The 15,568-nt window shown below is 39.2% G+C and overlaps 1 protein-coding gene across 4 annotated transcripts in view; it reads left to right on the plus strand.

Annotated features, from left to right (window-relative positions):
• LOC147233514 (receptor tyrosine-protein kinase erbB-4-like) overlaps positions 1 to 15,568 on the plus strand; it is a 281,545-nt gene that overhangs the window by 186,126 nt on the left and 79,851 nt on the right. For all 4 annotated transcript variants that reach the window (XM_086148401.1, XM_086148402.1, XM_086148403.1 and 1 more), the window contains exons 4-8: positions 7,905 to 8,039; positions 9,615 to 9,680; positions 11,308 to 11,426; positions 12,782 to 12,923; positions 13,517 to 13,630. In XM_086148401.1, the coding sequence (XP_086004527.1) occupies positions 7,905 to 8,039; positions 9,615 to 9,680; positions 11,308 to 11,426; positions 12,782 to 12,923; positions 13,517 to 13,630 (576 nt within the window). The remainder of the gene's footprint in view (positions 1 to 7,904; positions 8,040 to 9,614; positions 9,681 to 11,307; positions 11,427 to 12,781; positions 12,924 to 13,516; positions 13,631 to 15,568) is intronic.

The following is a 15,568-nucleotide window of genomic DNA, read 5'->3' on the forward strand; positions in this document are numbered from 1 at the left end:
ATGCATAAGACAAGACAATAATGGCAAAGACACAGACTCATCAGTTGAGGATGGATTACTACTACTGCCTTATTCATCAGTGTAATTAGGGAGAGGCAGAGATGTGGGACAAGTGGCTAGCAGCACTGATGAAAGCTCATCAGTGAGCTCCCTATAGAGCTATGGATACAGACTGCTGCTGAGGCCATCATTGCCTCGAAACAACTTCAAAATAGGAGCTCTTTGCTCTGCTGAATGTCAGTTAAATGAACCTAATTGGCTTGAGAAGGCTGCTGAAAGCTGGCGATCATTTCTGGTTCCTCAAAATGATTTCCTTACTAATATTTGATAGACCTGTTTTTTGTCTTTTGAGTGTGTGACAGAACAAATATTTAAATACAGCTTATTCAACTATAGTTTTTGATCTGTTTTGCACACTTTAGAATTCAACCTTACCAGTTTTTCCAATCATACCTTTTTTTTATCTCTTTAAGCATTTTGGATTTGGGAAAACACTCATAGCATTTTGATATTGTTTCATACACATTTATCTTGCACCTGGTGTTCAAAGTTGTCAACTTATGTAGATAAAAAGTTTTGGAATATGCAAAAAGGCAAAGGTAAATGTAAAACCACAGTAAAAGGAAAAAGGAAACCTAGTTTATTTTATTAAAATTATTGAGTATAAGTGTTCAGCCCTTGATTTCAGAGCTGCCCTTTCCCTTTTAGAAAGTTAAATCATTGACTGAAACGGAAGCTTTGAGGCATGTTTCAGCTGGTTTGTCTTATTTGTCTACTTACTCATGATCGGTAAATGACTTTGTCAAAGATAGGAGGATTGTTCCCTAATGCCATAGAAGCATTTTGTAGGCAATGCCTTGGTACTGTATTGTGCATCAACTACATAAACAAGGCTTGAGTAGACACAAACCCACACATTATAATACTCCACAATCTTAGGTCAGCATGATAAGAATAATAACCGCACGTGTAAGGTTTTCTATGTGTAGGGTATAAATCCTGAGTAACACCAAAAGTTTAATAACGTATGACAAGTTAATAGTTTTGTGAAACAGACAGTCATGTGCAACAAAATAAAGCTTTCTCAAAATAAGAAAAAACCCACTTCATATGTTCATGATTTGGGACTGTGATCAGCACTGTCTTCGATTAAACAGGACAACCATTTTATTTGGAAAGATTTTTGTCTTCTCCAGGAAAAGTCTTTTGATGAGGTTATTTAGTAAAAGCATGATATTATCCAATTACTCAAAGAGTTGAAGGAATTGTCAGTGGAATCCGCAATCACAAAAGTATATAACCACAATAACCACAGCCATAATAAAGATGTAAAGCCCCTAGCCCTCATCATGGTGAAATGTTGTGTTTTGCTCTATCATGATAGCAAGATTAACAATGCACATTTTAAGAAAATGGTCCTTTGCTGTCAGTGGGGACCCCAAACTAACCCTGATATAATAAATACTGTTCTTCTCTTTGGATTCTTTAACAAACACCAACTGTTTAAATGCAAATGACATATGGATGATATTTTGCGTAATTTTTTCCTGTATATGACATCAATAGCCTCCTGTCGACTACTGTAACTTGATTTTAAAGTAGCAGACAGATATCCCTGTTGTTCTCTTACATTTTGCATTAAATCAATTGGGAAAAGTAGCGCCTTTTTAATTAGCAATACATTTTATTTTAAGTGGAATGTGTGCTTAATGTCAGAGCCAGACTCCCTCATCCATTTCCACCTGCCAATTGGAACTCCTTTTGGGTTCACGGCATCATTTTCAGACAAAGAATTTAATGCCTAACTCATTCACTCCTAATAATCTGTCTGGGGAGATAATACCTTTTGGATAATCTTCCATAAGCTATAATACATTTTGTTCTCCTTTTTAATATTGAGTTTTATATATAATGATATGTTTTTCGGCTTATGTTGAAGGACTAATTGGCATGAATGTGCTTTAATGATTGTCTCATACTAGAATGTATGAGCTGCCCCCTTACCATGGTGGAGGGGTTTGTGCATCCCTGTGGTCCTGGGAGCAATGTTGTCAGGGTCACCCAAGAGAAACAAGTTCCAGGAGAGAGACCAGACAAAGAGCGGCTCAGAAGACCCCCCGCCCCATGAAGAACTACATCGTTGAACCCAGTTTTCCCCTGCCTGGATGTGGGTCATGGGTGACCCTTGCTGGAGCCAGGCCCGGGGGCAGGGCTCAATGGTGAGCGCCTGGTATCCAGGCCTGCACCCATGGGGCTTTGCCAAGCACAGCCTGACGGGATGACATGGGATCTTCTTCCCTGGGCTCACCAACCACAGGAAGGGCCAAGGGGGTCGGATGCAGTGTGATGGTGGCGTTGGCCAGAGCGGGGGACCTTGGCGGTCCAGCCCTCGGCAGCAGAAACTGGCTCCAGGGAATTTGAATGTCACCTCTCTGGCGGAGAAGGCGTCCGAGTTGATGTGCGAGGTTGAGAGATTCCAACGAGATCTAGTCAGATTCACCTCAACGCACTGCATGGGGTCTGGAACCAGGCCTTCGTGAGTGGCGCTGGGCATATTGATTGCCCCCTGACTTGGCGCCTGTATGTTTGGGCTTAACCCGCTGGTTTAATCCAGTGGACAAGAGGGTAGACGGATTCTGACTGTTGTTTATGGCTATGCACCCAGCAGCAGTTCAGTTTACCCACCCTTGGGGTCCCTAGAGGGGCTGCTAGAGGGCGATCCTATGGGGCACTCCCTCGTTCTAAACTGGTTGCACTGTGTTAACTTTAGTAGTGTAATAGTGAGAATAATGCCATGTTGTTCTGCTTCTGGATACTATTTCCAGTCCAAGGAAAACAAAGAGAAGGATGTTAGTCCACACAGCTTTCCAAGGGAAAAGAAGAGAAAAAAGGAGTGGGTAATTGCTTACGGACACGCAGAACTTTCGCAGGACCCACGGCCGTGTTCTCGCCACTTCTCTCTGGATGTATTTGATGCATTTTGCTCAACTAAGCTGCTGAAAGAGCTCTGGGATTCTGCTAGTTTTAAACAGAAACTAAAGCCAAATGCCGTGTGTGCAGTTTTCTTTCGCAAGCACACAAAAGGTCCTCAGGAAACAAGTAAAACCTGCTTGAATAAACGCCACAGGCAAGAGATGCTGGATGTTCTCCTGGGAAGATGTCAACAACAGGCTACTGCCGAAGCATCTGATGACGAAAGATCACCGGGGAAGCTGACAATGAGTCATTTGATCAGTTAACACAGTATTCGGTGAGTCTACAGTGAACAGCTGATGACAAACAGTGGCGCTCCTTGCAAAAGATTCTCTCTCTCCCTGTCAACACAGTTGTTGCATGCAAACCAGTGACTTTGGCCAACTCTTGCCTCTACACATCTTTGTTTTTCAATTTGAAGCTCATTTTGCCTCTTGTCGTCAGCCTTATTCTCTATCTCGGGTTCAAATTGGAAAGGTTGCACAGATGATTTTTGCATCGTATAGCAAATGCGGGACAGAGCCCAGTACAGCCATATCATTTCACTACACAGACAGCATTCTGACGTAAACAATGGAGACCTAAAAGTGAGAACGTTTTACAATTTTAAATAAGCTAATATATGTTGTGAGATTTCCTTATTGTTTTTATGTAGCTGGTACCAATACCAATAACATCTTGCCTTGGATCCCTTTAACACTTCAATGTTCGCCTAATTCTTCGAAAAGTGTATGGAGAAGTTCCCAGTTTGACTACCCACTGTCTTGAAGAAAACATGACCCAACCATATGGCAGCAGAGCCCCAGAGAGGCCACATTCATGAGACAGAAGGAACACCTTGGGAAGTGCTTGCAAGAATTGATTGTTTTGGAAAAGAGCATGTCTACTGTGTTAAATGTCATCGTGTCTGATCTCCACATGTAGGCTGTGAGGAAATAACGCCATATGCAATAAGATCTTGGTATCTGTGCACAGACAAGTATAAGTGACTGACAATCTGAGTCTGTGGTCTTGAAAATGTCCTATCTTTGCCCCGAACGGAGGGCAAGGCTAAACAGTTCACGTGGAATATCCCGGACTCTTGTGGACCTGTGAATGCTGGTTCTCTTGACATGTGGTTAAGCTTCACGACATACCTGATTCTGAAATTTCGGTCCAGAGGATGTACTGTTACCAGTGATATCTAAGATGTTTTCCAAGAAAGAAGAATGTGAAGTCTTGTGAAAGGCTTTATGAATAAATCATTAGTGAATTACATGTGTTTTACACTGCTGTTGAATCTATTGCGCAGTGAACGTTTAGTTCTTTTTTTTTTTTTCTTTTTCTTTCTCTTTTTTTTACCTGAATTATTTTTTAGCCTAAGCAACAAAGCCTTCTGGATCCCATTTTGTCAGTCTCAATAACCCCCCACCCCCCTCAGTGCGGGGCAATATCTTTTATGACTACCTCATGAATCACAGGAGGACGGAGGGCGAATGGTTACAGAGGTGTGGTGGCGGGGCCAGGGATGCACCAGCAGATGGTCGGTTGTAGATCTCCCAGTGTGATGGAAAGATCGAAGTGTTTCAGGGATGTACAAGAGTTGAGAGGGAAGGAGGGGTGGGCAGTAACATGCGGCTGTCGCGGAATAATGAATGACCGCCCACTACAGGGTTGTCATCCTGCAGGAAAAGTTAGTACCATCGCCTGGATGGTCAGCAGACGTGGCAATTTGTCTCTCAGAGAGCAGTGTGGATGTGGTACCGGGCACATAAAATAGCATTCAGGACAATGCTTGGTGGGCTGAGCAGAGACATAACTTTCTATATAAAGGCTAAACTGATTATAGTTATTACAAGTCAAATGTTTCAAATGTGAAAGTCATTGTGTAATGTGTATGTGCAGACATTATATTATATAGAGAGAGATATGTATCTATATCTATTTATATACATATTTTACAATGCAAAATTGATAGACGTGTATGATGATAATCAACTGATATTAACAACTCTCCAGAAACAATTCAAACCAATTCATTTTTAATTCCTGGTACCCATTATTATTTTTAGTGTCACTGACCTTACCGAAGCAAATAAAGCTTTCCATAATTGAGGAAAAACATACATCTTATGTTTAGGATCAAGCACATTGCCTGCTGAAGTGTTTGCGTTATAATACCGGATTACTGAAAAGAATTAACATAATAATCAATATTATCCTCAATCACAAATATGTCAATAACCATAGTCATACCGAAGATGTACCACTCGAGGCACTTTCACAGAAAAATGTCAACTTTAACTATCCTATGAGCAAGACTGATTCTAAGAATTTAAGGGAAGTGATCCTTTGGAACCTTCAACAACCCAACATCATGAATACTTCTCTCTGGAGTCTTTACGTGACAACAACTGTTTAACTGCATTGCTATCTGGAAGATATTTTGTGTCAGTATTTCCTTTACATCACATTAATAAGCACAAGTCGACTGTTGCAAGTTAATTTTAAAGTAACTGACCAATGTGTGTTGCTTTTAAATAGTTTACATATAAACACTGGGGACAGATAAAACCTTCATTTTGTCCAAGAGGAGTACTATACTGTATTTATGTATACTGCATGTCAGCGACAGCCATATTCAGCTATCAGTTGGTGTGCCATTTGTCTTTGCTGTTGTCCTTTACAAAGGGATATGTCTTCTAAAAAATATAAAAGTAAGAAAAATGCTTAAGGAGTTCACATTGCAGAGTGTATAGCCTTGCTTTGTAAGTTTCATCATTGTTTTTGTTTTTTTTTTCCCATGAAACGGCTATGAATGGCAGTTTGTCCATAGTATTTTCCCTGCTTGTCATTGTTGATTCCTTTTTTTTTTTCCTGGAAACACACACACACACACACACACACACACACACACACACACACACACACACACACACACACACACACACACACACACACACACACACGCGCGCGCGCGCATGCACGTGTGCACTCGCCCACGCACACACAAATTGACTCAAGCTTTATATAGTCTGTATACTACAGTAATATATAATTCCCAAAATTCATTAACTGCACCTCACTGCCTCAGCCTCTTTACTATATATCACTGAGTCTCAAGCTATATCAACCAGAAAGTAATCTTGTGCCTTTTAATGGTTTCTCACTCTGCTATCTTTTTTTATTATGAAAAAATATGATATTACAACTCAAGCCTGGTATGGATTATTTCCTTGGCATTCAGCTCATTGAAAGGGAAAACACTGTGGAATGAAAGAGTCTAGATAGCATGCTATATTTCTATAATGTCAGTTTAACAATTCATACATTCAGTAATTACATTTTTATATATGTAATGTCACAAATCTCTCGGATTCCAGATTTCTCTTTCTTAATTATACATTATTCATTCTACTGAAATAACACATCAACAAGGAGACAAAGTGGTCCTTGTAGTATTTGAATAAAGCACAGCCTGTCCCCTTTTTCACCCGCAATCCAGGAATGTAAAAAAACCCAATGATAAATCGTCCATTGTGACGGGAACATGATTACATGAAACTGGGGCTGTAGGCCGTTCAGCGGGCAGATGGAGCGCCATGTCACCTCTAAGAGGACTTTGAATAAATGTCCCCATCTCTACCAAGGCCCACTTCCTTAATCAGGATGTCGGCTGGCGATGATTAGCTTCCCATGTGTGCTTCGCAGACACTGAATTCTGTGCATAAATCACACACTGTTAATAATCCTGGGGAGATAATACCCTTCAGATAATCCACCATAATCTAAACCACAGTGTTACTTTTTTGTATTGAATCTAATTTATAGTGGCGTGTAGTTTTGCAGAATCCAGTGGTTCTTCATATTCTAGAGAAGAGAATTCAAGGTGATTCTATCTAAATCCCTAAACTAGGTTAAACAATACAGTCTGCTACCATCCCAGAGAAAGGACACTGATTAGAACTGTTGTTTCTCCTTCTTCTGTGGGTCATGCATGGTAGGGGTTGGATTACCTCAGCTTCATTTCATTTTGTGTCCATATCCAAAAACCCAGTAATGGGGGAGGATTATTATTCATCATACTGATCCATGCGCGGGCACGAATAAAGAACTGGTACGGAAAACTTTTTTTTTTTTTTTTTTTTTTACCATAAAGCAGAGCTGGATCAGGAGCCTGCTTTATCTTTACCGCGTGGAGTCAGATTGGGTCGAGATTGCTGTGATCTGTTACCCTCTCTGAGGCTTGTTGGAGCTTTTGAGCAGTTAGAAATGAACAGAGAGGCCCTGACTATAACAGTGAAATGAAGCTTTTCAAACTATCATCTTCTATTGAAACATGAAATCAATGATACAAAACCTAAACACATCAGTACCCTCCTTGTTCTCTACCTTTGACATATTGGTTTTGCCTGAAAGAAACTACACCTTTCTTTTGATTATATGTTCTCCTTTTAACAGTATCATTCAGTTAAGCTTGCTTACGTCTGATCCAGTGTAATATTTCAGGTTTAATTAACTCAAGAGGTTTGTGGTACTTTACAATGACATTCAAACTCATTTATCCCCTTCATTTATTCCATACGAGCAAAATGGAGATAATTAATACAAGATGCGTGATTAAAAAGTTATACTTCTATGAATTGGAGTTCTCTTGAAAAGTGAGAATGTTTTGTTTTTATGGTAGCATATTTATCTATTTCTCAATTTATCCCAGTTCAGGAAACATCATTGTTTTATAGAAGGATATTGAATTACTGTTTGATTTGCCAAAAGCCTTTTCCCTCATGCCCAGATGCACTTTGGGGGAACATTTCATGCATCATGACACTTTGAGGCAATTGGAGTTAACCTTGAATTATTGATTTTCTACCACTATATACTTATGTATGTATACATATATGTATGTCATTTTTTTTAATCTTTTGTCACTCTTCTGTATCCCTCTGCAGAGATACTCAACGGGGGGGTTTATGTTGACCAGAACAAATTCCTGTGCCATGCAGACACCATCCATTGGCGTGACATTATTAAGAACCCTCAAGCTGAGCTGCTCGTGGTACCATCAAACAATAGCAACCTTGGATGTAAGTAACTTTCTTTCTATCTTTTTTTCTCGTCAAAAACTGGGAAATTAAGCCAAAATGGCAGGGTACTGTCGACGTACAAAAACATACACACACTCCAGTCATGTGCCCTTCCTGGTTTTTTTATTCTCTTTGCCTGCTGGTCATTTGGAAGCGAAATCACATGTTGTTAGATCAGTGTGTGAACCCTCTCATTGAAGTGGTATGGTCTTTAGCAAGGCCCATGGAATAGCTCTCTCCAAGTACTTGTTTGAAATTTCAGCATATCTGACAGTTAGTTTTGAAGCTCTCCACTTCGCAGAGTGCCCTCCCCCATTTCCAGCACAGTCCCTGCAGTCCCTCTGTTCATCTGCTCTGGACTTAACAGACATCAATATCTGGCGGACATTCAGTGTCACAAGAAGTGGCTGTGAAAAACAGGCTCTTTCAAACTTTTCGAAGCGGCTATTGGATGAACATCTGCATCGAAAAGGCAGTGAAAATAACCCTTTTTTTTATTTTATTTTGCGCCTGTGAGCGTGGGTTTAGGATGTATCATCCATCAAAGTATCATCAGGGTCAAGAACAGCAATGAGGGGTCTGCTTTTACTTAATTAAATATAGATTAATAAATTGATTTAATATGGCATCTTGCTATCGACTGACGAGGCGGACCAAAATCCGCAATCGGTGGCAACTCAAATATTCACAGGGAGCTGGATATTATGCAGAGCCAATTGCTTTTTAAGAAGACGACTCTTGTAAACACAATCTTCTTGAAACCTTGTTATTTTGTTGATTGGAAGACACAGATGAAGGAGGAGTTGGAAAAGCAATAAAAAGAACAGAGGAAGTGGACAAGTGGGCCAAAAATTAAAAGAGAACACGTGGGAGTCGGGATTGCCAAATGATGCCCTTTGCCAAGCAGTATTTAGTATGTAACATTAACAGCCCCTCAGTGGGAGCGCTTGATGGGACCGGGTGACAGTGGGTTTGCACTTCCCCACTTACTCTGTGATTAACCCTTAAACCATTATGCCGTGATGATCATCCAGTGGCAGACAAGGGCTGCAAGAGTTCTGTCAGGTCCCTCTTTGTCTTTCTAAGAACGTGAGAGAAAGGGATTCAAGGCCTGTCTTTCATTCTTGGATTCTCTATAGGCCACAAATCACCACAAAGTGTCTAGGTCCAACGTCAAATAAGCAGAGATCTGTCACTCTTATTGGACAGGGATCTTGTAAGTATTTCTATCACGGGAAGAATTTGTATTCACTGTTTTAGGAGGGTTGAGTTTGGATGTCAAGTCAACATCTGAAGTTTTAGAACAATATATACTATGCATTGTTACAGTTTGTCCAAATGATTCCTTGTTTTGTGGAACAAGACTACATACAAGCCTAGATCCTGAGGACCCTGTATTCCGGTGCTCTCTTTTCCAAAGTTTTCTTATTACCGTAATTGATGAATGTATTTTTTTTTACTTTTTTTTGCTTATCTATCGCTGCTATTCACAAACAGCACTAATACAGTCTTGTGCCAAAGGTTCATGTATTTTTATCGTGTGTGTGTGTGTGTGTGCCTGCGTGTGAACAATAGGCAGACGTTGTCATCGCACTTGTAACGGGCGCTGCTGGGGCCAACAGGAAGACCAGTGTCAAACCTGTGAGTATCCTTGACAATCAGTGTGCCAGAGTGTGACTGATGAGGTCACACTCTATCACTCTATCACTTTCACTTCAGTACATTTTTGTGAAAGGGCATATTGACTTTTTGACCTGGAGGGAAAGGGAAAAATTGATACCACTAGTGTGTCCAGATTTCGTGAAAGAAACTATGTACCCATTTTCAGATAAATCTTTTTTTTTTTTTTTTTTTGTTTAAGCTGGGTACCGACGTAGGTTTCCGAATGACGATATTACTGGATAGCTTCTTTTGATGCATTTGAAAATCAGTTCATTTCCAAACAAAGTACTTTCCGATTAAGTAAAAATGAGGTTTCTTTTTTGAGGCAGGGGAAGGCTGTCCAGCCTGCAGATAATGTTGCCAGTGGTTTCACAATGGAGAAGTACCAGACTTTGCCAGATTGAGTTCATTTTGTAAAATTTGAAAAACCACACTGGCCTGCTGTTGACTGCTTCAGATATGATTTTCAAATAACACCTTCTTAAAGACATTTTATGTCTTTGGCAGAATTTTCTGCTGTTTTCTTCCAGCTGTGGTCGAGGAATAACTCATTTCGCACATTATTGACACAACAGCACACCCAGATTAGAAGCAAAAGAGGAAGGCAGGTACAAGCAGAGTAGAAAAATATTTGAGGATGAAGTGCAGCAAGATAAAGGTCAATTTTCTGTAAAATCACTGAATGTTCTGTTCATTTAGATGAGCCCAGAAAGGAACATGGCGTGCTGACTCTAAATAAACAGACTTACACACCACGCAGCACTGTTTTCAACCACTACATTATTATGTTTTGAACACAGCAGAACAATTTTCAGCGCCTCAGTTTTCACGTCCTGCGAACCCACTGACAGTAGCTTACATTGTAGCAATAATTTACTAGAAGGCTTTTATTTAGCTTTGATGCAAAAGACAGAAGACAGAAAAGTCATACTCAAATAATATCCCCAACCCTTGGAACATATTTTTGAAGTTGTTAACAAAAAAAGAAGTATGTAATGTTTTTTTTTTTTTCTTTTCTTTTTTTTTTTTTTTTTTTGCTGATTTTCACAAGAGAAGGTTTAAATACTAATTAAACCAAGCAGCCTTTTATTGTAGATAAATAAATAAATAAATATATGTCTTTCTATTGTATATTTCTCATTCATATATATATATATATATGTATATTTGTTATTAAAAATGTGCAGATTTTTTTTTAATTTTCAATAGACAACCCATTGACCGCTTCCTCCAGCCCTGAGTATCTTTAGATTGTAACCAGGCCTCCAACTGCAATTTTTCAGATGCTGCCCTAAACCTTGAGTCTTTGAAGGTTAAGAGGCTTTTTGAAGGGCATCCCCGGAGAGGCCATTGTGAGAGAATACAGCTCCTTGTTTTCAAAGTTCATCCAAGCATTCATGCCTGTATTCTTGGTCATAAACACATTTGCCCAACCTCAAGATTTTAAAGCTCCTAATTTGTTTTTCCCTGAAATCAATATCAGAAGTATTTGTGTGCATCTATGGCAAAATTGCGTGCGGCTGGGAGGTTGAGAGTGATGGTATTGCTTCTTTTATGTGTATCAGACCTTTTAAATTCACTCTTTTTTTTTTTAAATTTTGGGCAGTGACAAAGACGGTTTGTGCGGAGCAGTGTGACGGTCGATGTCTCGGGCCTTATGTCAGCAATTGCTGCCATCGTGAGTGTGCTGGTGGCTGTTCTGGTCCCAAGGACACTGACTGTTTTGTAAGTCAGAACTTGTACATGGGCACGTGCCCATGTGCATGGGCACAAACACACACACATGTACACAAACATACAAGCACAGAGTGTCGTCTTCTTTTTCTGTCAAAGGAAAATGACCTGTTTTTGTTGGGGGGGGAGATCATGCAAGCCCTATAGTATGATCCTACTCCAAGTTATTCTCAGATGCAAGCAGTTATCTCTGAATTCCTCATAAGAATTAACATCCCTATGTTGATACAGCACCTTTGTTACGTGCTAACCTGATACTCACTTTGTATAAATATCTCCCCTCTGAGTCTTACTGAGAGAATCCTTGTCCTCTGCAAAGAATGCATTTTAAATAACAATAAATCCATTGGGTGTCAATGTGCAGGCCATGTAATTTTCCATAGATATGTGGGATGTGTATTTGATAACTTTTGATTGAGGGGTATTCCAAGAGGGATTAATACAACAGATTACAAGAGAAATATGCAAAAAGGTTGGCATATCCATTCACTTTCATGGTATCCCAGCTTTATTGATATGTTGCTTCCATACAAGGAGTTCCTGTAGACAATCACTCCTCTAACTGACCTAAGTTTGTCGATTTAAGTAATGCAGTGATAATAATGCATATGTGTATGGTCAGTAAGGTATTGTAACGATGATACAATTAGATAATAAATGAATAAACACATATATAAATAAATAAATGGTCATGATTTGGAACAGGTGTAATTGCCAGTGCATGACAAGGTATGTAAAGTACTATGGGGATTTATACATTTAGCATCTGCCTCATACATTCATTACAAGGCGGTGCTCACTCAAACTGTATTCTATTCATTTGTACTTTTCTGCAGAAAGTGTTTTCATCCTATCTAACTAAACTGTAGTCTTCATTTACTGGCAGGTGTTATGATTTTATGGTGTAAAGGTCTATTGTCATGGTGCTCTTGAAAGAAGAAAATGGTGATTCAGTGTTCAAATTAATATACCTCTTATCACTTCAAGTATCTCTTGATTCACTGGTTCATGCACAGACTCTTAACATTATGTTAGTGTCGTTTTAATTCGCAAAATGCCTTAACTAATCAATTTATTGCTGTCTTAGCTGGTGGCCAGACGACTTCACACTGAAGAGGTTTATGGGAAAACATTTCACCATTTACATCATAGCTGGATCAGTGGTTCAATTTTTTTTCTTCCCATTTGCTATTCAGTATGACAAGGGAAAGCTGCATGATTCACATGTTAGGATTTAATAGGAAACTAAAAACCAGTTGTTATAGTTCAACTCTATCACTCCTCTACCTCTTGGGAAGTCCTCCAGTGTCTCCTGCCCTTAGCTGACACCGTCTTTATGTTGACAGGCTTGTACCAATTTCAATGACAGTGGTGCTTGCGTGACCCAATGCCCTCAGCCATTTGTATACAATCCAACCTCCTTTCAACTGGAACACAATCCCAGAGCCAAGTATACCTATGGAGCCTTCTGTGTCAAGAAATGCCCACGTAAGTCTGCATAAAAAATGATCTACCTTGTGAATGACTAAACAGCTGCAGGTAGATATTAAAGTTTTATCATCTGTACACTGGTGTCACTGCAGAGGCATTTATCCCCAGTTTCCCCTAAAATGAGACAATTATTTCAAGATAAATGAGTCAGACAGAGATATATTGTGCATCTCAATCTTATAGTTTCAACACCATCTGTCTCAGTTTGTGGTGGAGAAAGCACATTTCTTCCCAGTAAGCACACATTAAAACTGATGTGACATCAACAGATTGCATTTTCAAGTCCTACTGATCGTCAAATGAACGCGCATCAGTTTCACTTTCCACCTCCTCTGCTAATTGCAGCCATTACTTTTTCTGAACAATATACCCCTCGACCATTACTCTTTATCACTATACAAACAGTATTAAACACAATCAATCCAACAATTAGAGAAATCCTGGGAAACAATTTCATTCATAAATACTGCCAATTGTAAAAATAAATAAGCATACTGATGCAATGTGGCACATATACTGTACCATCACAGCAGAACACTTCAAGAGAAGACCAATAAATAGCAACACTTCCAATATGTTTTTTTTTCCAGACAACTTTGTTGTGGATCACAGCTCCTGTGTTCGAGCGTGCCCCAGCAACAAAATGGAAGTGGAGGAGAATCGCATCAAAATGTGCATCCCCTGCACAGACATCTGTCCAAAAGGTAAACAAAATAACAAATAAGTCCAAAGAATCATTTGCACATTTTATATCATTTTTTACATCATGTAAAAAAAAACATATGCGTGCGTGCATGTGTGCGCGTGTATTTCTGTGCATGTGCACGTTTGTGTCGAAAAGATTAATATTGGATTTTTTTTTTTATTAGAAAAAGAGCAAATAATCAAAATTCAGTTTACTTTCTACAAACATTTTACCAAAAAATGTGAAATGCGTTATAACTGTGATTTCGTCTCATTAAAAGAGCATTTTGACAACCATTAGTAAAAATAAGTATATTTTTGAATGAAAAGCCTCAGCCTTACATTCCATTCAGCATTCAAACCTCTTATTTTCTGTATCTTTTTACCAATCCTATCACCCATTGTTACATGCCGCACTCCTCTCCCTGAAAGACAAACACACCACCCGCCTCACCCGCAAAGCGTCCTCGATTGTGAGCAACACGAGCCAACCCACACACCTGTTCAGCCTCCTGCCTTTAAGAAGAAGGAGCCGGAGCCTCCGGGCCGGCTCCGCCAGACTAACTAACAGCTTCATACACCAGGCTGTCAGGATGCTGAACTCTCTTCCCACCATCCCACTCCTTACATTTTGCCTGACTCTAACATGCTGAACTTCCCTCTCTCCCCCCAACTGCCCCCCCACATCTTGGATGCCAATCCCCCCCCCCTGCATTGGACTGTGACAACATACCGAAACACTGTCACTTTTTTATCTTTTTTTTTTTTTTTTGCATTACTACTACTTTGCACTGAAAACCTTCATGCTGCTATTGCCCATATATAATCATGTTACTGAAATGGTTAAAAAAAAAAAAAAAAGATTCTGCTGCTACTCAAATATCAGTCTATAGGACTGTCTCAGAAAATTAGAATATTGTGATAAAGCTCTTTATCTTCTGTAATGCAATTACAAAAACAAAAATGTCATTCATTCTAGATTCATTACAAATCAACTGAAATATTACAAGCCTTTTATTATTTCAATATTGCTGATTATGGCCTACATCTTGAGGAAACTCAAAAACTCTATCTCGAAATATTAGATTATCATGAAAAAGTAATTTTTTAGTTTTGTAATTGCATTACAGAAGATAAAGAACTTTATCACAATATTCTAATTTTCTGAGACAGTCCTGTATATCTATGTGCACTTTATACTTACCGTTGGATTGTGAGAAACGTCATCTTCATTCCTCTGCATGTCCAGTACAAGCGGAGAAATGAACAATAAAGCTGACTTTGAGTATGAATAGTGATCATATTTAAACTGTATGCAAAAAGTCAATGACCATCATTCCTCAGTGATATCTCTCAAAATCTATTTTAGACAGATGTCAAGACAATCCACTTCCTTCACGGAAACTTTACCAGGTTATTTACTGTACAACTCTATATTGTGATTAAAAAAAAAAAGGGGGTTGTGACTGAAAGAATTAAATCATAGGAAGTCAAAGTGCTTACTCTGGCCTCATGCTGCCACTGTATCTCCCTTTGTGCTTAGAGGATTGCGATAATAGCCCCCTTTCACAGCAGCCACTTTGACGTGTCATTGCAGGGCAAACGCAGGAGTAATTCATAGCATTAATTGTGACCCTGATCCATTAAATATGTCCAGAACACCGATATTGTGCATTGTGGTTCTCTGAACTGCAATTATGACATCTTAAAATAGATGTAGTCATACGGAACTGTTAGATTCCTCAAATCAAAGTTATTTTGCCACACAGCCCTCTGTTGCATTGATTAAAACCAGCCCTTTGAGAAAAAAAGCTGTATAACAAGTTGAGTTAATATCATTATTTGTATTATTAGAATTATTGTATTGTACTATTTGATAGGTAAGTGCACTTTAGTCAAGAGACTGAGCTGATCATAATCAAGAATTGCTGTTTTGTTTTTTGTCAGATTTGCCTTTT

This window comes from Fistularia commersonii, chromosome 6 (assembly GCF_037954325.1).
Source record: "Fistularia commersonii isolate RoL2024-O1a breed Wild chromosome 6, RoL_Fcom_v1.0, whole genome shotgun sequence".
Taxonomy (NCBI): Eukaryota; Metazoa; Chordata; class Actinopteri; order Syngnathiformes; family Fistulariidae; genus Fistularia; species Fistularia commersonii.